The sequence below is a fragment of the Melanerpes formicivorus genome, unplaced genomic scaffold (assembly GCF_026170545.1).
Source record: "Melanerpes formicivorus ecotype bairdi unplaced genomic scaffold, bMelFor1.0.p_v2 SCAF_26, whole genome shotgun sequence".
Classification (NCBI taxonomy): Eukaryota; Metazoa; Chordata; class Aves; order Piciformes; family Picidae; genus Melanerpes; species Melanerpes formicivorus.
In genome coordinates this window covers 9,069,893-9,096,118 of record NW_027142378.1, presented here as the reverse complement: position 1 = coordinate 9,096,118, position 26,226 = coordinate 9,069,893, and the positions used below count along the sequence as shown (strand labels likewise).

The 26,226-nt window shown below is 40.8% G+C and overlaps 1 protein-coding gene across 2 annotated transcripts in view; it reads left to right on the top strand.

The window, feature by feature from the left end:
* Window positions 1-26,226, top strand: part of WDR26 (WD repeat domain 26) — a 36,256-nt gene extending 10,030 nt beyond the window's left edge. The window contains exons 6-15 of one of the 2 annotated variants that reach the window (XM_068153551.1): window positions 1,260-1,416; window positions 3,104-3,160; window positions 6,163-6,301; window positions 10,196-10,336; window positions 11,850-11,969; window positions 12,719-12,864; window positions 14,903-14,981; window positions 15,562-15,691; window positions 18,844-19,029; window positions 21,096-26,226. In XM_068153551.1, the coding sequence (XP_068009652.1) occupies window positions 1,260-1,416; window positions 3,104-3,160; window positions 6,163-6,301; window positions 10,196-10,336; window positions 11,850-11,969; window positions 12,719-12,864; window positions 14,903-14,981; window positions 15,562-15,691; window positions 18,844-19,029; window positions 21,096-21,121 (1,181 nt within the window). In that variant the 3' untranslated portion in view covers window positions 21,122-26,226. The remainder of the gene's footprint in view (window positions 1-1,259; window positions 1,417-3,103; window positions 3,161-6,162; window positions 6,302-10,195; window positions 10,337-11,849; window positions 11,970-12,718; window positions 12,865-14,902; window positions 14,982-15,561; window positions 15,692-18,843; window positions 19,030-21,095) is intronic. The other variant, XM_068153552.1, reaches the window with a different exon arrangement.

Here is a 26,226-nt window from a genome sequence, read left to right as displayed (position 1 = left end):
GTCTTCTGTATCTAACCTTTTGCTGTCTCTGATGAACTGTTTGTAATAGGAGCTCTTATTTCTTAGCTCTGCTGCATGTAGTAATACTATAACTTGGTGATCGAATGTGAGGTTCTGAGAGGGGGAAGTGTTTTCTAAATGCCAGCTGTACTGAGGTTGAAACTCAGCGTGGCCTACAACTACTAGGTTTACTGGTACTGGTTGATAGTGGGGCCAAATTGGGCTTTGAATTATGGTTGCACTTCTCTTGTGGCTGGTGTAATGCTATCTATTATAGGCATAAACCCTGTGGTATTCTTCATTTTGATGGTGTTAACAGAGAATTCCTTAACCCAGCTAATACTGTTGTTTTATAGGTTTTGTTAAATACTACATTTTGAGTCAGCTTGTGTAAATGGTGCTTGTTGGCCAGGGCAACATATGCAATAACTACAAATACCTTGCATACAGCTCAGCTTTCCAGAAGTTTATACTTTGACAGTAAGTTATCCATGGGACAGCTCTGTGCCCTTGGGGCGGAGAAGGCCAATGGTATCTTGGGGTGCATTAGGAAGAGTGTTTCCAGAAGGTCAAGGGAGGTTCTCCTCTCCCTCTATTCTTCCCTGGTGAGACCACATCTGGAGTATTGTGTCCAGTTGCAGGCTCCCCATTTCAAGAGGGCCAGTGATATCCTAGAGCATGTCCAGCTCTGGGGACGATTAAGGGACTGGAACATCTGTTGTATGAGGAATGGCTGAGACACCTGCGACTGTTAAGTCTGGAGAAGGGAAGACTGAGACATGTTATTAATGTTTGCTGACATCTGAAGGGTGGGTGTCAAGAAGAAGGGGCCAGTCTCTTTTCAGTTGTGTCCAGTGACAGGACAAGGGCCAGTGGATACTAACTGAAACACAGGAAGTTCCACCTAAAAATGAGGAAAAACTTCTTTCCTGGAAGGGTGCTGGAGCACTGCAATAGGCTGCCCAAAAAGATCGTGGCGTCTCCCTCTCTAGAGACTTTAAAGACTTATCTTGATATGTTCCTCTGTGACCTGCCCTAGGTGATCCTGCTTTGGGAGGTCCCTTCCACCCTCTCCCATTCTACGATAGTACTTTCAGATGCATAGCTCTAAACTGGACAAGCTGCGTCCACTCTCTTCCTGTAGCTTTTAAGCTTTATTTACTAAGATTTCTTCTGAAAAAAAACCCACTTGAGATCAAAATATTCTGTTACTTGTAACTTGGTTTTGATTTTTATTTTGTTTCTGAACTCTTTTAAAGCATACCTACCCCCATCAGTGATGCTTCCTCCAAGGCGTTTACAGAACCTGCTACGTCAGGCCGTGGAACTACAACGGGACCGGTGCCTATATCACAATACGAAACTAGATAGCAATCTAGATTCTGTCTCGCTGCTAATAGATCATGTTTGTAGTAGGTAAGAAACCCTTGCAACTTGTAAGGTGGGCAACAATCTTTTCTTTGTCTTTGAAATATAACCTACTCTTAACAAGCATGGGAGAAATGTTCTGAGTTGGTTCAACAGGAGCGGACCAGGAAAAGGCAGTTCTCAATAAACGAGTAGTGGAGGGGGGAGCAGAGAAAGCTTTGGTAGCTGTTTATGGAGTAATGGGGCCAGATTGAAGCTTTAACATTTTAATCAGGTGGGTATGAATAGAATATGTTACTATGCACATCCTTAGCCATTTGTTTCTAGTAATTTTTGACAGCTGGTCTGTTTAATCAACATGTGATTGCTGTGCTTTCTTACTGGGGAATCACTAGTATGTTACTTACCCACACTCTGTCTTCAGGTTTGTAGGAATGGAGAAAGCCTGCTGAAGTATATTTCAAGTGAGCTTTCAATAGTGGCCAGTGAGATGCTTTTAAACAGGTTAAAACAGAGTAGGAATGTGCAGTAGCCATTTCTGGTTTATGTGAATGATATAAAGACCTATTTTCTCAGATTAGTAAAGCAGTAAGGATTGAACATCTCTTACACCCACATAGTAGTTCTTAAGACTTACCTGGCTAATTTTTCTCTAGCAAAACTGATGCCATACTTCAGTAGACATGAAATAGGAAGATACTTGTTTTTAACTAATGCCTGACTTGAGCAGTGTCATCTCATCCAGCAAAACCTGGATGTGGACCTAAAACTCAGTGTAACTTTTGTGGAAAACTGCTGTGCATGGTGTAATAAGGGAAGGAGGGCTAAGGCACCTAGAAAATGAAGACTGTATATGATAGCCTTATGTTTGTTCACGTAACAGGTTAACACTTGAGTTTACAGGGAAGTTCTTTGTGTTAATGTTGGCTCATCTCAAAGTTAAGTGCTGACAACTTGCTTATAGAACTTCCTGAACTCAGCTGCTCTTACATTCCCAGGTTGCTTGGAACCTATAAAAATGCAAGCTTCCAAAGTATTTCACTGTAGCCATCTTAAGGCTTTAAAGTTACTATCTTCAGTACTTCATGTGTTCAAGTAATGTTTTTTTAGACTATTGTCTGGCTTGCATTTTTTCCAATGATGTAAACACACCATGTTGTTCTAGCAGTTTTGAGTGTGCATGTGTGGACGTTGGCCTGTTCCCCATTTTAAGAGCTACTGGAAATGATCAGATAATGGAATTGTAGCTTCCCTATTTCAGGAATGAGACTTAAAATCAGAGTAATGGAAAGAGATTTAATTTTAGTCTTTAAACGAGTCCATAAATAATATTGGATGTTCTGTAGAGGGTTTGATGCGATTAATCCAACAGGGGGTAGGACTAGATGACCTTTAAAGGTCCCTTCCACCCCTAAACTGTTCTATGATTTTATAGTCAAACCTCAAAGAGCATGGTGTACTGAAATCTTCCTATGTGGAGCCATATCTAAAGGCTACTATATGCAACAAATCTGGACTTAAATTTCCTCCACCTGAGTCTCTTTGCTGACACAAAGGTTTGACCATAGTTTGGTGGCTTTTTTTTGTACCTAATGTGGTACTTCCTAAGTGTGCCTGTTTGGTATGTATACATACACAGATACTGAAGATTAAACAAAATAAACAAAACAAACCACTTCAAAATGAAGGCTTCCATTCTGTCCTCAACTCAACCTATTGTCCCTACCTATTGCAGGGGTCTGAGATCAGTATGTGGTGCGCTGTACATGCTGCCATGCTTGGGCATAATGAGGTGAGTTAAAGACAGTGGAAGCCAAATTTTGGTTAAACTTGACAGAAGTAACAGTAGTCTAATAGCTTAGACAATATAAGTTCTGTATTCCTTAAATGACAGAACACTGATAACCTTCCCTTTTTTAGTTGGAACTAATCTGTTTTGGACTTCTGGCAATATTTTCATCAAGCATGCTTGAATTACCCTAGTAGGTCAAATGTTTTAACTAAACTTTTATCACTTCATGAGAGTGGGAGATAAGAGGGAGAAACTGCTGGAAGTAAGAGTAAGGAGCTTCATTCATCTTACTGTGCCTGGGATTGTAATCATAGAGAATTGATCTCTTGGGTGTGGGCACTTTTGGTTTTGAGAGTCTTCAGCTTACTTGGGTATTTTATTTGTTTGGGTGTTCTTCCTTCCCCACCCTGGAATTCTTCTGTCTTAAATGTAAATGAACTAATTAACTTTAGTCTGAGTTTACTTATGAACAGCAAAGTCCAAATGAGAGGTAAATGCTGCTGTCTTTTAGGTACTACCTTAATGTAGCCTTGCTGAAAAAGAACCATTGAGGAATAAATTTTCCACTATATGTATAGGAACAGGTAGCTGTTTGGTGTTTACTTCAGCTTTAGTTTGAAGTTCTGCAGATAACTTTATTAGATACTTTATTTCAGTACATGAACAACAGGAGTGTTTTGCAAAACAGAACAATATGTAATGAAACAGTGCACAAAAGAAAAACCTTTGAGCTGCTCTAATATCTAATTATCCAAACCAGAATCTGTTAGATAACTCGTTTTGGTTTCTTGCTTTGAGACTGCTGCTATTTCCTTCTGCAGAAGGGTTATTTAATGTATGCTTTGCCATCTGTGAAGTCAGACTTGCTGGATTGTATGTTTCATTAGTTAAGATAACTTTGTGAGAGAGCTCTGATGTGACTGGGTTGTGAATAGCATAATTCAGTACTGGAATGTGTCTGCGGCAGCTGTATCAACTATGCTCGTTACCCTTTGTCAGGAACCTAAAGGCAACCTTACTACAAGAATTGTGTACTCCAGCATTCCACTACTTGCTTTTCACATCTACAAAACCTTGACTGCTTTTCTTAAGCTTTAAAATACAGGCACTATTGCTCTACAGAGTATTTGTTTTAAATGAAACACGCTGAAAAGGCTTTCGTGGGGCACAGTGTGCCCTTTTCACTTTGTGTGACTTACAGATAAAGACTCTTTCACCTTCCAGAGCAAACTGCTGCTGCTGCTCTGGGGAAAAACATGAAGTTGTTGTAATGTGGCTAAGTAATAATGAAATGCTCTTCCTGTAGGTGCACATAGCTGTGTAAGGGTTTGCCTGTTTTCCTCTAGACTTCAAGAAGCAGCCATCTTGTTATGGGTGGATCTGTCTGCCTTGGGTTCAAAGTTGTTTCAGTGGCAACTAAACTTCTCTCTCTCAGCTTTAAAGCAGGAGCAGACCAGATTTATGTTTGCCTAAAAATTACATACCTAGCTACATGTACCCAAGGAAGCCAAATAGAGAGATGTATGTTTTGTAAATCTTTCTGTACCACAAGACAGAAATTGCTCCCCCTCTCCTGGAGGTGTTCAAGGGCAGGCTGGACAAAGCTTTGAGCAACCTGGCCTAGTGAAAGGTGTCCCTGCCTATGGCAGAGGGGTGGGGTTGGGTTGGAACTAGATGATCTTTAAGGTCCTTTCCAAACCATTCTGTGATTCTGTAAGTATGTGGTGGTTTAGTGCTGCTCATTATTCTTTAAGGATGGAATAGAAAGCCTGTGATAGTAAAAGAAAATAGCCTGAAAGTGTATAGACAGTGTATTAAACACAACTTTCTCTAGCTTCTGATAAGAAACAGTTTTTTCAGGTGTCTGTCAGCCTGGCTATCACCAAAGTGTAATTGTAAACACGTGTAAAGGAAGTAAGTTGGGGTTTTCAGGCTAGTTTGTCCTATGATAAGACTGTTACAGTAGTACTGCTGTCTCCCATTTGAGTTGTATTGCCCTGTTGTGCTTGGCAGCACAAAAACTCGCTGTAAGACTGGATCGCTTCAGGATCCCTGCAGTTCAAGAAAAAGTGTTCATGGTTAGAGACTACCTTTTAGTGCATCTGAGCAATCAGCTTGTTTACTGCAGTATTACTTCCTAAAGGAGTCATCTGCTGTAAAAGCCTGCATTTATTTTATCTTAGCTCTCAAGTTCTTCATGCAGTAGATGAACTGTAAAGAAAATGAAACTTGTCTGTAGCTCTTACACAGCTTAATATTTTGACTGCTAGCTTTTACTCCTTGTGTAACTAATAGCCATAGGAGAATGTTTGACTCAGTAGTTTATATAGTATCTTATTTGATAAACACTTAACATTTTTAAAAGCAGTGTAGGTTTTTTAAAAGGGAAGACAGTTGAAGGCTTATAATGATATCATACTGGCTATGTTTAAGATATTTTATGTGGTGCTCTGCAAAGAGAGTAGAAAATGGCACAAAATGAGGGCAAGGTAACAACTAACTTACTGCAACATCAAATTCAAGCAAGGAAGGCTATTCTTTAACTCCACTTCAATAAATCACTAATAAAGATTTGGCAAGATATAGCTAGGTGAGTTAAACACTTAAAGTCTTCCCATGTAAGCAAATCATTCCATGTAGGGCTCAGAGGTTTGGAATCCAGTATTTTCTATGCACCATAGAAGTGTATAGCAGTAAGCTGCTAATGAGGTCAGTTTTATTCCAAATTCTATGAAAGCAAAGCAAATTATATGAGTGAAATGAGGATAGTTCTACAGTCTTACTATTAGTTGTGATCCCTTGGGGATGCAAGCTTTTTGCCAGATGAGACACTTCATTCTGTACTTACTTGAAGTAGTTGCTAGTAGAGGGATTTTCTTAGTTGTCTGGCCTTGCATTTAAGGTTTTGGCTAAGTTTTTACTGTCTTGATTTTTATTTTTTTTAAAACCCCCAACTTACTGCTTCCCTATTAATCTGGAAATGCATCCCTTTCTTTTCCCAGGAAACAGTTCCCATGCTATACACAGCAGATCCTAACGGAGCACTGTAATGAAGTGTGGTTCTGTAAGTTCTCCAATGATGGCACTAAACTAGCAACAGGATCCAAGGACACAACTGTCATCATATGGCAGGTTGATCCAGTAAGTGTGTGCAACATGGTAAAATGGGTGTGAGTTGTCATTCCATTCCCCCTCTGCTTTCTCTTGCTAGGGTGATTTGATTTTTTTAGGATAGGATCATGTGTACTGTAGCCTGCTGTCAAGGGTATTTCCTTGGGAATGTAAAAAGGCTGAAGATCATAGGCAGTGTAAGTCAGTAAAGTAAGACACATGACAAGGGGCAATGGATGCAAACTGGAACACAGGAAGTTTCACCTCAAAATGAGGGAAAGCTTCTTTCTTGTAAGAGTGCTGGAGTACTGAAATAGGCTGCCCAGAGAGGTTGTGGAGTCTCTTTCTCCAGAGCCTTTCAAGACCCATCTGGATGTGTTCCTGTATGAGCTGCCCTAGGTGATCCTGCTTTGGCAGGGGAGGTTGACTTGATCTCCAGACACCCCTTCCAACCCCTACCATTCTACGCTTGTCAGCATCCACTGACACACAGAAGTAAACCTATCTATTTTCTTAGTCTGCAGTTGTAGTTCTGATACTGCTCTGTGGCACTGTGTTTTATATGAAATCTCTTCCAGCTACAAGACTTCTTTTCTACCCATGTATATTCTTACATGACTTAAATGGAGCAGTGAACCTAAGAGTGTTTTAACTGACTTGCAGAAGTGATATGAGAGTATCTCCATGTGTATCACAACAATAAAAAACTATGAATAAACATGCACACAATACTTGAAGGTGTTAAAAAACCCTACTTCTGATAGTGTTTTACAACCATTAATATTTAGTTTTCCAGCCACACAGCTGCAAACCACTATGGTGAATGAAAGATGAAAGGTTTTAGCAGCTCCACACTGGCTTTCAGTAGGATTTGAGAGCTGAACTCAATCCTTTGGTGCTTTTTTTTAACCCACTACAGATTAAGAAACCATATAACTTGTGTCCATTTTGGTATTAAGAAGATGGAACAACTTAAAATCCTGCTGCATGTCCATAGTTGTTATACAGCCCCTGACCCAGACAGCAAGTGCTGTGGCTTTTTCAGGCACAGAACTCTTGTGGTTGGTTTGTTACTCTGGGTCAAGAGATTGATAGCAGCATAAGCTGTCTTCTGCTATTAGATCTGTGGGTTTTTTTTCTGGATTTGGGGTTTTGTTAAAAACAGAATCATTCTAAACAAACCAAGGGTCAAATATTTATGCTGTTAACTTGTCATTGGATTGCAGAGGTGCATCTTCCTTTTGTATTAAGTTTTAATAGCCAACATCTTGATTAACATTTTAAAGTGAATTGTTAGCTAACCTCTGGTTGAGCAAACCAAGGAAATGCTTTTATGAGTGTTTCGGACAAACCCTTTTGGCCAAGGGTTGGTAAAGGAATGAAATCTTAATAAACAGTGAAAAAGCAGTCTTGCAGAGGTTGGTGTGGTGTTTTCTTTCTTTTGTATTTGAGTACCTTAAAAATGAAGTGAAACCTTGTTGAGGAGGTGGATTCCTAAATAACATCAGGCCACATAGCTCAAATGGTTCATTTTCACATTTGCTAGAGCACACTTCCTGTGGTAGCTGACAACATTTTGAACCATAAGCTTAATTTTTCAAGGCTTTAAGTGTACAGAATTAGAACAATCTCTGAGTATAAACCACAGGGAAACATCTGTTCAACTGTGGGCAAGTGATTGGAGAACACTGGCTTTAAAGACCAGCATTCTTTTTTCCATGCACATTTTGTGCATGAGAATCCTTCAGTTTTTCCTTTTATGTTCTTCATCACCCCTCTTGAAGTGTAATGATACTGCTGCCATGTTTTCTTCATTTCCTTTTGTAGACCCCAGCTACATGTCTGAGATCTATTAACTCCTGCTCCTATTTTAATTTGTTCATTTCCAAGCTCTCCTGCAGGCTTGGCAGCATTAGGTAATGTCTTGAGAGAGCTAGGTTTGTGTGTGGGATGCATTATTTGATTATGCATTATCTGACTGTTACTAAGTGTAGCAGAATGTTTAGAGCACCAAGGATAAGCACAGTAGGTACATCTCCTTGTCTGGCATGCATCTTCTCCTTTCACTTGTGTCCCTTACAGAAACACTATTCCTTTTTTCCACACTTTCTAAATGCTGTTGACAGGTTTTTGGCTTTTGAGCTCAACTACTGCAAGCTTAATTTGATACCTGAGTAGTTGTTCCTTTTACATAGGAAAAAAAATCTGTGAAGTTAAGAGATAGAAGTGCTGAGATTTCTTTTAGTGGTGGGTGGGAAACAGATTAACTAAATTTGGGAACATTTTCCTGAAATACCACTGACTACTGTTTTTAGAGCAAAACATGGTGGAGGAGTTTTGCTGTATCTAGAGAGAAGCATGAGAGGTAGTAACAGCCCCAAGTCCCATCTTTAGAAGAGAAATGTCCTTTGTATCTTGCTCTTTGAGTCTCAAATGTGATGCAGAAGTTACAGGCTACTTCAGTCCTGAGGTAAAATGAAGTCCATCAGTTGAAGGCAAGCTCCCCAGTGTGAAATGATGTCAGACATGACTCGGTTTCTTTGCTGATCAGTTCAGCTACAGATAGCAATGTCTGGTGCAGACCAGGAATAGTAGAATGGAAAGGGGAGGCCTTGAGGCCTTGAATATTCTTAGCCCACTTTCTTTTGAGGAATTTAGGAAATTTTTCTAGCCAGTAGAACTATCAAAGCTGTAGGCTGTCTGGAAGTCACCAAATCCCCCCCAGCTGATCCTCCTTGACACTATTCCCCTGACCATGTTCTTTCTCTTGATTCTGAAGAGGTGCTGTGATGATTAATACTAAAACAAAACAGAGAAGGGACAACTTTAGAAATCAAGCTGGGGTTTGAAACAAGTCACTCTTTTTGAAGAGAAGTAGGTGGTGTAAATATCTCCCATGCAGAAGGAGGGGGAAAGGAGGAGACAAAGAAGAATCCACTTGCCCCTCTCTGAGAGGCTTCACAAAAATAATTACAAACAGTTTAACAGGCTCAGCTGCCCTTTCTGTATGTGCCTGTTGGCAAGAGTCAGTGCTGATACTGTGTCAAAATAGATTCCTGTAGTTGGGGAGCCAGTGTGGTGGCTTCGTAGTTATTGAGCTGCACTGCTGCTTTTGATCAGCTGCTCAAAAGTCAACTTCCTCTGGGAAGATAGCAGTAGAACAGTTGTAGCATAAAGGTGATACAAGGTACTCTGAAGTATGTTTCATTCACTAAATCTGGCAGAAAGGGTGGTGCAACAGCTTGCTGTAGGCAACAGTTGTGAAATAAGAGCAGAGCACCTCTCAGGGAAGCTTTTAAAAATATCTTTCTGCAAAACTTTTCTTGCATGACACACACGAGAGATTTAAGTTTACAAGAATATTGGCACTTGGAGGCTTTCACTTCTCAGCCTGCCTCAAGTATTTGGCTCTCTGCTTAAACGTAACAGGCTTCAACCATGTCTTTACTTTCTTAAAAGTAACTTAATTCTGTAAAAATGGAATAGAATTAAGCAGGTTGGAAAAGACCTTTGAGATGGAGTCCAACCTATCAGACTTTCTATCTAAAGTATGGGTAGCAGTGCTTTGGCATTCCAGTTGATATAGAGAGACTTGACATGACAGAAATCTTCTATACTAAAGCAAGTGTAATGTAATGTGCAACTTTGTACCCAATGGTTCTACATTTTGAAATCATGGAAGATTATAACCACAACACCTACAAGTCTTGCTTTGTACATGGAAACTTAGGACCTTTCCTTTTATAGTCCTACTTTGTAAGCTAGCAACTGCTCTTCCACTAAGAACCTACTCATATGCCTTGTAAAATTCAGATGCCAAGTTGTACAGAGCAAACTTGCTGTGCTGTACTTGGACATACTGTATATGTGAAATCAAGTAGGAGTTCATCTGCATTGTCTCCAACAAAATCTCTCTTGTTTCAGGATACTCACCAGCTAAAACTACTTAAGACGTTAGAAGGTCATGCATATGGTGTGTCTTATATTGCTTGGAGTCCAGATGACAACTATCTTGTTGCCTGTGGCCCAGATGATTGTTCTGAGCTTTGGCTCTGGAATGTACAAGTAAGTGGTGACATCAGCCTACTCTTTCTGTTTCAATAGATAGCTGTTAGGTATGAAAGGAGGAATTCATACAAATTTGTTCTGTGTGCATGTGAGCATGAAGAAGTGGCACTGCTCAGCCCACTCCCCATTGGTGTGAAAAAATTACCATGGTAGCCTACAAATACTCTGTACTCAGTTGGTATGCTGCTGAAATTAGAGGTCAAGGGTAAGTACTTGTGCAGCACTTCTAGTGCTTTTGGCTCCATCTCAACCTGAGCAAAAGCTTTACTGTAAGGGGGCTGGAGCCCTGGAACAGGCTGCCCAGAGAGGTTGTGGAGTCTCCTTCTGTAGAGATTATCAAGATCCATCTGGATGTGTTCCTGTGTGATCTTCCCTAGGTGATACTGCTTTGATCTTTGGAGGTCCCTTCCCTCCACTAGCATTCTGTGATGACTGATAGTTTGTGAGAAGGGATGACTTAAATCCATAGGACCTTAGAGAGCTATTGAGGGGAAGAACAGTAAATTAGGAGAAGCAGAGGGAGGAATTAATATCTAAAGGGAGCCATTGCTCATTGGAGATTTTAACAAGTGGCAAAACTATATAAAGATACAAGCTATTTTTGTTTTGTGTAACCCTGTGAGTGATGTCAGTGGAAGATCTGCAGAGGCATAAATTTATGATTTCAGATCTTCATCTTTCAGTCAGACACCAGGGCATTTTTCCATTTCCTTTGTGAATTTGAAAACCTTTTTCTGCTGTCAATGTTTATGAGCACTTCAGTTGATATAAAAGCTTCCACTGCCTCCGTTGTGGCCTCTATAGTCTTTCTTGTGCTGCCTTGGACTCTGAACTAATTTAATTTCCTAAACCAAAAACATCCCCTTTTTTCACCCTTGGAATACTTCTGATTGACTACACTGGCTCAGTGAAAAGCTCTAGAGTTGGCACAAGGGAATAGAGAGAAGCTCTCACTGTGTTAACAGTGGTAAGCCACATAGTGTCTTGTATCACAGTATAACTTAGGTTGGAAAGGACCTCGAGGATCATCGAGTCCAACCTATCAACACAGAAACAGTACCAATACAAACTAGGAATGGAAGCTAAACTTTAGCACTGAGAGTCCCAGTTTAGGTAGGAAAATGTTCTAAATATTCTGATACTCCCAACTTTTTTTTATAGTGTATTTTGTTATCTTTCTTCTTGTAGCTTCCTCTTTCCTCTGTCCTTTCTCTACTTCTTCTTGATTCCTCTCTTTACTCACAGTCTTCCAGGTGTCTGACATACCAACTACTCAATCTCTTGATTTGAGGAGCAAAGGAAATTGTCCCAAATCAAGTCCAGGGTCACTGGAAATGCTGATGTAGTTCTGCTTTTCTACTGCATTATTCATAGGTTTGTGTTGGGGTTTTTCAGTAAACACACTGAAATATATGCACTTCCAAACACTAATCACAGCAGATGAAATTCTCAATGTCTTTTTGGGCGAGGGTCCTGGCACAAGACTTTGCTGCCTTCGTTTGTGTTGTAGACTGGGGAGCTGAGGACAAAGATGAGCCAGTCTCATGAAGACAGTTTAACAAGCGTGGCCTGGAATCCTGATGGGAAGCGTTTTGTAACGGGAGGTCAGCGTGGGCAGTTCTATCAGTGTGTAAGTTGTCTGCATCTCTTGTGTTGTGAGCAAAGCAAGAAATGAAAGCTTTGTCATGGTCACATCTGAGGTTCATGTTTTTTCATGTGTCTGTACAGTAAAACTTCTGATCCTTTTGTAATTCAAAAAACCCCAATGCATTTAATGCTAGTATTTCAGCAGCAGTTCTGTATATAGCAGTTAAAGGGCTTCAAACATCTTTTGTCTGCCTAAAGGAGGATTTGTGGAGGGTTAAGAATTTCTCTCTTAGGTGGTCTAGAAAATACACTAATAAAATAGAATGCCTTTGTTCACAGAGGTTTTTCCACATCATTTTGACTCTTAGTTTTTGCATGCTGTCATTGCTTACAGTAAACAGAGATTTGATACTCAGTACTTGACCAATGTTGATTTTTTTGGGTGGTGGTCCACAGTCTTGCCCTACCCCTGATAATTTGTCATCTGAATTGGTGCCCAGAATAATAGTGCAGTATGCAAACCTCACTCATTGCTAAGGTGAGACCTCTAACATGATGCATGGGCCATGCACAAGGAAACAAGTGATGAAAATCTCAGCTCTGCAGGATGGATACCTGCCAAAGCCCTTGATAAAGACAATGAAGTTCAAATTCATTGAGTCCTTTTTAGTTTGCTCTCTTGATTGCTTTCTCTAGCAGTTGTCTGCACAAACAGTAAAAAAAGATACTTGTGTTGCAACTCCTCAGACATCTGAAACTAACAGTTGGTTGTTTTTTCTCTTTTCTAATTAGGATTTAGATGGCAATCTCCTTGACTCCTGGGAAGGGGTGAGAGTACAATGCCTTTGGTGCTTGAGTGATGGGAAAACTGTCCTAGCATCGGACACACACCAGCGAATTCGGGGTTATAACTTCGAGGATCTCACAGACAGGAACATGTAACTACCTTTCTCTTTGGTTTTGAATTCCTGGATCTCAGTCAGGAAAAATACTGAGGAAGGGTTTGTGGGGTGGGATGGGAAATGAGTTATTAAAATGCACTTCTATTGCAAGGAGAATAGGACAAGAGGAAATGGGCTGAAGTTGTGCCAGGGGAGGTTTAGATTCAATGTTAGGAAAAATTTTTTTTCTGAGGGATTGGTCAGGTGTTGGAACAGGCTGCCCAGGGAGGTAGTGGAGTTGCCATCCCTGGATGTGATCAAGAAACATGTAGATGTGACATTTCAGAACATAGTTTAGTGGTTGTGAGAGTTGGACTTGATCTTGGAGGGGTTTTCCAGCTTTTGTCACATAATCAGACTGTCAGGGGCTGGAAGAGACCTTGAAAGATCATCCAGTCCAGCCCCTCTGCCAGAGCAGGATCACCTAGAGTTGGTCACACAGAAACACATCCAGGTGGGTTTTGAATATCTCCAGAGAGGGAGACTTCACAACCCCCCTGGGCAGCCTGTTCCAGAGCTCTGTCATCCTCACAGTAAAAAAATTTTTCCTCATGTTGCCATGGAACTTCCTATGCCTCAGCTTCCACCCATTGCTCCTTGTCCTGTCATTGGGCATCACCAAGAAGAGCCTGGCTCCATCCTCTTGGCACTCACACTTTTACATATTTATGAACATTAATGAAGTCACCCCTTAGTCTCCTCCAAACCTAAGAGCCCCAGCTCCCTCAGTCTCCCTTCATAAGGAACATGTTCCACTCCCTTTAATCATCCTTGTGGCTCTGCTCTGGACTCTTTCAGTGATTCTATGGGACAAGAATTGGTGAGTTCAAATTGCAGCAGGAAGCATCACATCAATATTAGAAACAACTTCCTAAGCACAGGAGTAGGTTTCTGGTGACTGCTTCATTTCTATCATCAAGAGTTGTCTTCTCATTTGCTGGCCTATTCTCCTAGATCTTACCTAGAAGTTAGGAGTTGGATTTGACATCTGAAATATGTTTTGGCTTTGGAATCTGTCATACACACAAGCAAACTTCTGCAGACCTATCTGGTATCATAGTATCATAGTATCATTCAGGGTTGGAAGGGACCACAAGGATCATCTAGTTCCAACCCCCCTGCCATGGGCAGGGATACCCCACACTAGATCAGGCTGGACAGAGCCTCATCCAGCCTGGGCTTAAACACCCCCAGGGACGGGGCCTCGACCACCTCCCTGGACAACCCATTCCAGGGCTTCACCACTCTTATGGGGAAGGACCTCCTCCTCACATCTAGCCTGAATCTCCCCACCTCCAGCTTCATTCCATTCCCCCTAGTCCTATCACTACCTGAGATCCTGAGAAGTCCTTCCCCAGCCTTTCTGTAGGCTCCCTTCAGATACTGGAAGGCCACAATTAGGTCACCTCGGAGCCTTCTCTTCTGCAGACTGAAGAGCCCCAACTCCTTCAGTCTGTCCTCACAGGAGAGGTGCTCCAGCCCTCTGATCATCCTTGTGGCCCTTCTCTGGACACCTTCCAGCACCTCCACATCCCTCTTGTAATAGGGGCTCCAGAACTGGACACAGTACTCCAGGTGGGGTCTCACCAGGGCTGAGTAGAGGGGGAGAATCACCTCCCTCGACCTGCTAGCCACACTTCTCCTGATGCAGCCCAGGATCTGATTGGCTTTGCGGACTGCAAGTGCACACTGAGAGCTCATGTTGAGCTTTTTGTCCACCAGCACCCCCAAGTCTCTCTCCTCAGGGCTGCTTTCCAGCCAGTCACTGCCCAGCCTGTATTTGTGGCTGGGATTGCCTCGGCCCAGATGCAGGACCCTGCACTTGCTCTTACTGAACTTCATGAGGTTGGCTTGTGCCCACCTCTCCAGCCTGTCAAGGATACTGTTGTCAAGGTACTGGGATATATAGAGACATACCAAATTTCAACTTCAGTACTGTCTTTCCCTGGGTGATGTGCAGACAAAGGCCTCTTGTCTTGGTGTTGCATCATTGTTTGGTTAAGTGTACTCTTAACACCGCTCTCTCTCATTCCAGAGTACAAGAAGATCACCCCATTATGTCGTTTACTATTTCTAAAAATGGACGTTTAGCTTTGTTAAATGTAGCAACTCAGGTGAGTCAGTGGTGGTGAAGGGAAGTGCAAACAAAGCTGCTTGTAAGCATTGCTTCAAGTGAAAGCTTTTGCTGCAAAGCAGAATGTTTGATACTGACCAGTTGCATTTCATGTAGTATGAAGGCCTTAATGTTCATAGATAATAGCATGGCATTCTCTTACAAGAAGGAGGTCTTGTACCTGAGGCTAATATTAATTTCATTATTTTGACTGATTTACACTGAAAAGTTTCATACTGTGAAATGTGTATCATGAAATGTTACTACCTGGCTATTGCATTGGTACAGCAATAATTGTGGCAGATTGACACATCTAGGGGAGTGAGAATTAGATTTTACCTATCCCTACTTCTGGGAGCTTGGGGAAGAATAGGAGCTTTCAGACTAGAAGGGACCACAGGCTAGAAGTTTAATTTAGCAGTTTGGTATATCTTTGCTCTCTTGAGCCAGTAACAGCACTGAAGTTGGCTGAAACAATGTGCTCTGAGTGTTTATTTCTGTGGGTTTTTTAGCATTAAAAAAAAACAAACCAGTGAAAAATGTTTAATAATAATATTTTTTTGTATACTACTTATTCCTAGGGAGTTCACTTATGGGATTTACAAGACAGAGTTTTAGTGAGAAAGTATCAAGGTGTTACACAAGGATTTTACACAATTCACTCATGTTTTGGAGGTCATAATGAAGATTTCATCGCAAGCGGCAGTGAAGGTAACATCAATCCCTTTTGTGCAGAAACCTAGAACACTGTATCCTTCCTATACCTTCCCTGTATAATGTTGCTAACAGCTGTCATCTTCCAAAAGCAAGCAACTGGTTCATTTAGTAAGTTTGCCACAATCTCCATGCTCTTCATACTTGAAGAGATCATTATGTGCTGGCAGAAAGAACCTTTTGAGAGGATGGTGGTGGTAGCAGAAAGCATTAATGAATCTTTTGTATTGCTCCTGTAAAGCAAAAGCATCTGCATGGTTTTAATTAGAAGTGGGTGGGGTGCTGTTGAGGTCTTTTTCTGGTTGTGGTATGATACTGAGGCTTATGATTTGGATCAAAAATATTTCTGGGGAGTAACAGCCTCATTTGTCTGTTGAAGATGTAGGTGTGGTGATGTTTTAATTTCAATAGAGTCATCAGCTTAATTACAGCAGGAGTAGTCTCAAATTAAGCATAGTCTTAAATTAAGCAGTTGTTGACATAGTCTGGTAGGGTTTCTTAGTGATCAAAGGCTCTGTGGTGTGTCTTTATTCAACTGTCTGTGGCAAGAATAGAAATTAGTTAATGGTTTGTATGTTGAATAGTCTCAGTCCTGTCAGTGACGTAGTGCTGTCACCTCCTATGGAGGTCACTTGAGATTCGAACTTTTTCAGAGCTAAGAATTATGCTTGGAATATGTAAGCAATCACTGTTAGTACTGTGTAATTCACAGCTATTAGGAAATAAGGTTGACCAGGACATAACTATTATCCTGTTCTGGAAAATACTAAATATGTCTGAAATAAAACCCAATTTCACCCTTCAAGCAGACCCAGTGGAATATAATGACTGAAGGACAGCACCTCCAAGGTTCTTGGTTTGGGACCCAAGTACCCAAAAGTTCAGGGTTTGTGTTGAGCCATACTCCTGTGCATCTGCAGGTGCATATACTACAGTGAACAAATCTTTATTTTTGTTTTCCCCCTGTTCCTTTATTCTTCCCTTCATTGTTCTAAACCAGTACTTAAGCAGTACTGATAGCACCCTATTTACATTTGGACTGGCTGAAGCTCTTCCCTCTTTGCACTGAATTGTTGCAAATGTGGCTACTAAGAAAGTCTTTGTGTTTTGAAAACCAAGCAAACAAACCCAACAGATCACACCCTAATTACTTTTTTAAGAAATAGACCACATTGCCATAACCTCTGAAACTTAAGGTACCTTGTCAGCAAAGTAGGCTTGTCCCAATGTTGGCATCAACAGGAAGGAAATAGGTCTCTTTCTGATAGGGGAAACTGATTGCTGCCTTAATTTAGCTAACTTTTTTTTTTTCCAAAACAAATTAGAGGCATTCTGACAAGCACCAAAATACTGGTTTGTGTTTAGGCTTTGATTCTCCCAGACAGCAGAGGCTTGCCTGTCCAGTGTTTAAGCAGAGAGTGCATTGTGTTGTTTGGTGAATAGCGTGGATATGTAGTCTCTTGAAATCGTAAGTGGAATGTAAACACAACCAGGACATTTGCATCAATGCAAATACCTATAAAAGTGTTGTATTCAAATGAGCTGGTTCAGCAGAAGACAATTTGAGTTCTCACATGGTTCCATGATGCTATTCTAGCAGGTAAGTCAGAGAGCAAGTTTGTTTTTGAAGGGTTTGGGAGGAGGAACAGAGGAAGATTGGTTTGTTGCTTAAGCCTTCAGAGTAACATCCATGTTAAAGCCCCTAAAATCAATGGCAAAGTGCTTTTAACCCTAGATGCAAGTAGTAATCTTTTGTCTGATGTTAGTAATACATACTTGTTCATTTTACATAGCTGTGCTTGGAATATTCTGAAGGCATTCCTCGAGTGACCAATCCACAGGCTTGTTAAAGACTGCTGTCTAACCACCCAAACACCTGTAGCCATTTATTCTTCCACAGGGTTGGTTATAAAGCAGTTACACACCTCTAAAAATTGCAGTGGTCTCACTAGTTCACTGTTCTAAGTCTAGCAAGTTGCTAGACATAATTAAAAGCTTCCTATCACCAGATATGATCTGTAAGGTGGTTTTACTGCATTTACTTTCACTGTGTACAAATTCATATTCAAATACCACGCACAGATTAATTGTTAAAGACAGGAATAGCTCACCACTTGAGGCATTACAGCTTCTGAGCAGCAAAGCTCATTTGCACTTTCACTGGAAGGTTTTAGGCCTTTCCTAGCAAGAGGTATTTCATAAACTATATTATTTTATTTAGATCTTAACTTAGCACTCATCAACAAGTGGAGGTTGTAAATATATTGCCTTGAGTATTCATGACTTAATTATAGTTATAGATTAGTAGATGCATTATAAAGAAAAATAAATCTGCAAGACTTCCTTTTGAATGAGATTATAGCTTAAAGATAGGAAGGGGTACCCTGGTTTCTCTCTTTAGCTGTGCATTGGCTTATTCACATTGTAGTCAAATAATGTCTTTCAAATACCAAATTTAGTAGTCTTACAAGTCTACTACTTACAAAGTCAGTAGACTACAAGTAAACATGCCCCTCAATGAAAGAGCTTTACCTGTGTCATTTTGTTCACTTTTAGAAGCACAACTTTGTTAGTGCTATTGCACATCTAACAGGCACGGGGTTTAGCCATGGATTTTAAGAGGCTCAGAGGAGACCTTGTGGCTCTCTACAACTACCTGAAGGGAGGTTGTAGCCAGGTGGGGGTTGGTCTCTTCTCCCAGGCAATGAGAAACAAAACAAGAGGACACAGTCTCAAGCTGTGTTAGGGGAGGTTTAGGCTGGATGTTAGGAAGAAGTTTTTCACAGGAAGAGTGGTTGGCCATTGGAATGTGCTGCCCAGGGAGGTGGTGCAGTCACCATCACTGGAGGTGCTTAAGAGGGAACTGGATGAAGCCCTTGGTGCCATGGTATAGTTGATTAGATGGTGTTGGGTGATAGGTTGGACTTGATGATCTCAAAGGTCTTTCCCAACCTGGCTAATTCTATCCTATCCTGTTTTGTTTTACAAGACTAATGGGCTGGGGGTTTGGTTTTTGGTCTTTTTAGTTGCTGAGACCTTGGACAGAAGTGCTGTTTGATGTGAGAAATCAAGTCTGTGCAGAACAGTTTCTCACGATGTTGTGGTTGTGTTGGGTGTGTGTTTGTGTTTTTTATGCCTGTTTTATGTAGATCACAAAGTATATATTTGGCACAAGCGTAGCGAGCTGCCCATCGCGGAGCTGACAGGGCACACGCGCACCGTGAACTGCGTCAGCTGGAACCCGCAGATTCCATCCATGATGGCCAGCGCTTCGGATGACGGCACCGTTAGAATATGGGGACCAGCACCTTTCGTAGACAACCAGGATATTGAAGGTGAAAACCAGAGTGGGGGGGGAGGGTGCAGCTGGCTCTGCTTTTCTCACCTTTAAAAGCTTACATCAAGGGCAATGGGTTCAGTGGATTTTCTTGAGGAGAAGGCTGAGGGGATCTTACTGAGGTCTATAAACATCTGAGGGGTGGGTGTCAAGGTGAAGGTGTCAGTCTCTTTTGGTGGTGCCCACTAATAGGACAAGGAACAATGGGTATAAGCTGGAACACAGGAAGTGCTACCTCAACATGAGACTACTGTGAAGGTGATGGAGCACTGGAACAGGCTGCCCAGAACGATTGTGGAATCTCCTCTAGAGACTTTCAGGCCCCATCTGGATGTGATCTGCTCTAGGTGATCCTGCTTTGGCAGGAGTGTTGGACTACATGATCTCCAGAGGTCCCTTCCAACTCCTAGCATTCTATGCTTCTATCAATGGAAAGAAAAATGCTTTAAAGTATTGGGCTAGAATCATTACTCTTACTAAAAAATAGTTACTGTTTTCATCTAAGTTTTAGTTATTTATGGAACAAAAAAGGAAACAAGTGCTATTTCCAAAACTATAGTCAAATTTCTGACATGGTGACATCAAAGTTATCTATAGCACCAAGACCTCAGGATTATACTAACTTGTATAGACTTCTTAAATTCTTGCCTCCAATGCCTGGGGTTTAATAACCTACAATGCTATTAAAAATTAAACAAGATATTGTGACCACACTGCAAACTGAATACACACTGTTACAAAAGGAATCACAAAATCATTTCAGTTGGTAAAGACCTTGAAGATCAAGTCCAATCATCACCATAAGACCACCATGGCTGTTAAACTATGTCCCGAAGTGCCTTGTCTGCACACTCCTTGAACACCTTTAGGGATGGTGACTCCGCCACCTTCCTGGGCAGCCTGTTCCAGTGCCTGATCACTCTTTCAGTAAAGCCTAATAGCCACTACAAGTCTGGAGAGAATAAAGAGTCCCACCATAAAATCTCTACCCAATTGATTCTTTCCTAGCCATAAGCAATTGTCTGTGCCCAGGAGAGAGAAGGCAACTTTTGTCACTGATAAAATGCAGACATGTTCTTAACACTTCATACCTGCCTCCTGAACTGTTAATGAGATGACCTCTGAGAGGTGATTCTGCAGTTCATAGCCTTCTGGCTTTACACATTTAACCTTGTGGTGAAACTGTACAGTAGGCATTAAGATGGACTACAGTGTATCCCATTGCCACAAGAGCTCATGGATACTGAGTTCAAGGGGAAGCTGGACAAAATAGTCCAAGAGAAACTCATTGATTTCTAGCAGATAAGTGAACACCTCTAGTTCAGAATCCTCCTCAGGGGAAGATGGTTGAAAGTTGGAAGAAGTTCTCTGCTCCTGTGCGTTCTGATGCATTTGCTTCTGGCACTGGACCTGGTAGAGCAGCCTGAACAATCTTCTCTTTGAAACACCTTGAATGCACCTGCAAGGACTCAGATCCTACCCTTCAGCTGGTTTTACTCTGATTTTGTTTGTTTGCTTTCTCAATTAGCTGCTTGCTTGCCCTTTTTTGGTTTGTTTTTAGTACCTCCAGAAGATTAGGTAGTAAAGACAATAAAACCCAAACCAACAGAAACTGGATTTCTCTCAGCAGCTCTTCCACAAGAGATGTAGGTGCACATATTGGTGATCCTGCTCTGGCAAGAGAGTTGGACTAGATGATCTTTCAAGGTCCCTTCTGACCCTTACATTCTGTGAATACCACCTAACAACTCAGGAAACTTAAATGGATGAGAGCCAGCTCTAATTAGCACAGTTCCCTGGAACTGGAACACAAATGTGTTGCACCCTTTTGGAAGAGATCGGGTTTTTTTTTGTATACCAAGGCTTAGCATTCTAAATTAATCTCTAAATTAATGTGAGTAATATCCTAAGTAATTTTAGCTACAGTATAAGAGGCATTAACTAATGCATGTTCAGTAAAACTCGGCTAACTGCGCTGTGTGCATGACCTTATAATGGAGACACGAACTGCTGACCGGATCTTCAAGGTGTGATTTCTTTTATGTTTCTGTTTCCTTTGCTCAGAGGAATGCAGTAGCATGGATAGTTGATGGCGAATTTGGAGCAGACGACTTCAGTAACTTAATTAGTCGTATTTTAACTGGCTTGGGATTTGGTGCAAACAAACATGATTGATAGCTGGACAGACATGCTCGTCATGAGAAAAAAAAACAAAACAAAACAAACAAAAGAACCATTTCTGAAGCCCGGTTGGGGCCAAACATTTACCACCTTGCTTCATAGTAACCAGTCAAGATGAAGCACGTCGTTAGAACGTTGTTGGACACCGTGTTGAAATTACCCCCCCATCGGTTGTGAAGAACTGTGCTACATTCAGGCTAACCATTGAACTCAGTATATATATTTTTCCCTCCTGCCTTTTTGTCCGGCGGGCTACTGTTCTTGTTGCTCTTCTGTGTAATGAAGTTTAAATGCTTGTTTGGAACACTTTATTTAACAATTTAGAAGGCTTGATAGAAAGAGTGCTTTAGTCTGAAGAGTATACATTGGATAGGAAAGTATTTCCTTCTCTTGTTTCTCAAGTCTCTCTCCGCCTTACTTAGCTTGAGATCTTTGCAGCTTGGTTCATGGATTCTAGCCTTGCCCGTTGCGCAGTATATATAAAATTGAGATGATAAACCAATGAACTATGTCAAAAGCACTCTCAGTATCACATTTGACAACAAGTTTTGTACTTTTCACATAGCTCGTTGCCCTGCCCAAGGGGTTAACAGCACAATTTTTTAAAAATAAATTATTTATAGGATTAAAATGACTTCATTTGTATACATTTGGAATTCCAAACAACGCAAGGAGTGTCGTGAAACACGGTATCACCGAGGCTTTTCCGCAGTGTCTTGAGACCCCAGTCAAAAGCGGTGTCTGGAAGGAGCTTTGTTCAGGCAGGGAAGCTTGTTCTAGAGGGGTAAAACTCGCTCTCCCTTCTGTTCCAAATAGCTAGAAAAAGTGTTCAGAGTGCACCATCAGACTTCAGAGTTTAAACCAGATGAGGTGGTCTTGTGTTGCTTTGGGGGTTGTTTGGCTGTTTGTTTTTAATTGCATAAACGTGTGCAACAACGCTGGGGAAAGGTAGACTACACCTCAAGGCAAGAATGTGCTGAATCCTTTCTTCACCAAGTCAAGGTTTTGTAAAAGTAGTTAACATACAAATCATAATTAAACACTTGTATTACAGTGGCAGTTTTTCTTTGTTTGGTAAACAAAGGTGTATAGATATTTTTTTTCCCCCCTTTTTGCCCTAGATTCTTGAGAATCTACTTTTTAAGTTTGCAGATATATAAATGCCTCTCCCAGAATTTGTTGCAAGCTGGTGCTGTGAACATCTTGACACATCTAGGAATAGTTTCTCTTAATATCCCACATTAAGAGAAGAGACATCTATATTCTAAGTATTCTGGTTTTTTACATGAACAGATGGACTGGCATTGCTGTGCTTCTGTACTACACATAAATTCCTTGTGGGATGGCACTGGATTCCCTTTTGCCACCTTAGGTGGAAAGGTAGTGTTGGTACTGCTGTGAGTGTAAAGAGGGAGCAGGGAAAGGCATGCCACCAATAACTGATGTGAACAGAAGAGTGGACTTCATCCTTTAATGAGATTATAATTTAGTGTCCTTATTAGTCATGTGTGGAAGAAGGGTGGGGGAAGGTTTGCTGGAGTTCCTGGGAAGCATAGCCGCTTTGATGAATGGGAATGTGGTGTTTAACATCATCAGGCCCTTTTCTTGTTCTGAAAAATACAATGAAGCTTAGCAGGTTAGACTTAACTTTAATTATTTTTTTAGATTCCAGCCATCTGTTGGTGGTGTGGTTGGAATTGCAGCCATCAGGGGTTCCCAGCACTGGAAATACATGTGTAAATTTAAGACTGCAGCTAAATTAATCCTTCTATTAGCCAGTTCTAGAGGAGAATGTTTGTTTCTCTTTCTAGTTAAGCCAGCAAAAGATGAGTGAGTCTTGCTCTTGTGGCATCAGTGTTGCAGAGAAACCAGACCACTTTCCTGAAGTCAAATTATAGTTGAGCTAAACCTTTGGGGTTTTAAACAAAAAAAGGGGTACTTAAATGGTAAGCAGTGTTTTGTATGTTTAGAACATGGTATAATTCATAAGCAATGCCAGTATGTGAATCTCTGAAAGTTACCCTAGTATTGACTTACTCTGGAACTTCTGTTTTCAAGTAGCATAATTGACATAATTATGTTGGGAATAATCCTGGGTTTGATGTCTCATACGATGGTCTGGCACTACTTGCTTGCTTTACACTCATGGGACCTCAGTGGGAGCTTCGGGCTGGTGCCAAAGGCTGGGTCAAATCTCAAGTTTAGATTTGAAGTCTCCTGCACTTCAACAGGCATTTTGAATGTGGTGGCTATATCTAACTGAAGTGAGGCCCCCTGGGTGGGGGCTGATGCCTACTTTCCACTGCAATGCTTTATACCTAGAAATTGAAATGCAGTCCTTTTGCCAAAATAACTACCCCTCCATTTTGAGGTTTCTCTTCTGGGCTTGGTTTGTACCTCTGAAATAACTCTTCAGGTATTTAGAAACAGTTTTGTGGTGCAATTATGCAATGTCAAGGAAAGCCTCCTAGAGAGAGCAGTGTTTCCAGTGTCTCCATAACAGCAGGTTGCATAGGGGTTTGCTGCTCACAGGTGACAAGCAGAGATGAGAGAAAGGTGACAGAGAAATCTTCAATCACTTGGTGCCCCTGTAAACTGATATGACTAGATCTGGCAGCAGTGACTACCACTCCCAGCTATTTCTAATGTGTCACCTGTTCACAGTATGTGGATTGAAAAGTACCAATACATTTTGTGCACTGACAACAAAATGAGACTGGGGAGTTGGGGAGGGACAGGGACAGGGGAAGTAAGTTTGCTCATTTGCAACACAATTTCCATGTGTTTAGAAGTGTTGATAGGCTGGAGTTTTAAGGCTGAAATGAATACACACCTTCAGTAAACAACTGTATTTCTAGTCAAAAGACCTGTGAGTTTAGAGAGAAAAATACTCTTTTAAGTGTCTGCTGCATTTGTAACTTTCTCTGGTCAGCTGCTGGCTTAAAATATCCACAGTAGCCACAGGCTCTTGTCAAGGCAGATCCTTGAACAAAAATTGTGCTGAAGCATTTTGTAATCTGAATGTTCTTCAGCTGTTCAGGTAAGTAATTTTCAAGGCACAATGGAGCACAAAAGGGAGAATGCCAGATCTGTCCTTATTTTGGAGGAGAGTGTAGTAGGGGTGGGGAATGAGACCTTTGTTTTAGACTCCCTCTGGTTTTTCTGAAGTTCTCCAACTTTTTAACTTCTTTTTAGGATTAGAGCAAAGATGCAAGCTAGAAATCTATCCAGATCTTGCCAGTTACTTCTCAACTTGACTTCAAATAGGTAATGTTTAAGACAACTTGGTCTGTTGGTGGGAGGTTGTGTCTAGTTGAAAGCTTTTACACTGCTAAGTTACCCTCCCATCCAAAACCAGTTCTGAAGCCTTCCTTAGCAAGGGAAGCATGACTTGTGCAGCTGGTTGTAGTTGGAGGGGGAAAATGTTCTAGACCCAAATTGGCAGGGAGGCAGAGAAAGGACAGCGAACATAAAAAGCAGGGTTTCCTGACCAACAGACAAACTACTGTAACTCAAGGTGAGGAAGGAAAAATGCACTTTCAATAGTTAGTCCATATTTTTAGCTACAAAAGACACTTGTATCTTTTTTTTTTGTTTGGGTTTTTTTTTTTGGTTTGGGTTTGTTGTTTTGTGTTTTGGTTTTGTTGTTTTAGAGACAACTATTAAGAGGAACATCCATCCCATAAATGGCTAATCCTTTTGACCTCCCCCTGTCTTTCCCATGTTGGCTTGAGTCCATTTTCAGATGCCATACTTAATTGTGAGAACTGCTACTCCTCCAGATGTTTTAGAGAGAAAAAGAAAGAAATGATCATTAACTTTGACACTTTTTTTCCTTAAACAGGGTGGACTTAATTGAAGTGTGCAGTGTTGAACTACTGCTGCAGTAGCTGCTTCTAGTTGAAATAAACTGTAGACAAGTTTTCTGTCTATTAATCCAGATAATCTGGATTCAAGAATAGGTGAAAAGCAAAAATGTCTGTGAGAGTGTTCCTCCCACCTGGTATGAATGTGTTGAGTGCATGTGGACAGACAGAGAACCAAACATTCTAGGTACTTGTCATGTTTTAATGCATACTTTTAAGTCGTGTGTATGTGATGTGTCCCTTGACCAGAAGAGTTGGGCTGGGGGTTGGGGTTGGGTTTTTTTTTGGGGGGGGGTTAATATCAGTATATTTTTATAAATTTGAAATCCATGGTGCCCCATCTTTTATTTTTTTCTAACCATTTTTCATTGTTAGGGTCTCTGTGTGCTAGATTTGAATCTTTAACCTTTTTAGGCACAGATGAGGGGGGAAAAAAAGAAAACAACCCAAACAAATTCAACTTATTGGCTCCTTCAAAACTTAAGGGACAAAATAGCTCCTCGAAGCATGTGTGTACTTACAAACCAAGCTGTAGAGATCAAGGGAAAGAACTTTTCATTTGTTGATCTCAAGATTTCTAAATTGTCAAGATTTCTATGGAGTTGTGGTGGAACTAGTTAACACTTAGAGCTTTTGGTATGTAATGACTATTTGCTATGGACTGATATTAAATGTTTCAAAAGGATTGCGTTCTTCAACTTTCTGGGTCATTTTTTTTTGGGGGGGAGGTGGTTGTTTTTTGGTTGTTTTTTTGTTGTTTTTTTTTGTTACTCTCCTCAGATTATATTAAGTAGTTCAAAGACTTTGCTCTATTACATTAAAAACCATAAGAACTTTGGGTCTGGTATTTATTTTTCCACTTTGTTTTGCTACTTATTTACAGCACACCGTTTTAACCTTCTTCCTTTTTTTTTATCCTCATTTTATAAATGTGTAGTATTTTAAAGAGATCTTTAAAGAGATTGTTCCATTGGGTTAACTTCTGATTTGTTTTTATTAGGATTTTTGGAGGGGGGGGGGGGGGAAGAAAAAAAAAAGGCAAAACAAAACCACAAACACTTTTTTTTTGCCATGTTGGTGCACAGCACTTAACAGAACTGTTTGTATTCCCTTTCTTTCGAATCAATAAACAGAATGAATAACTGGAA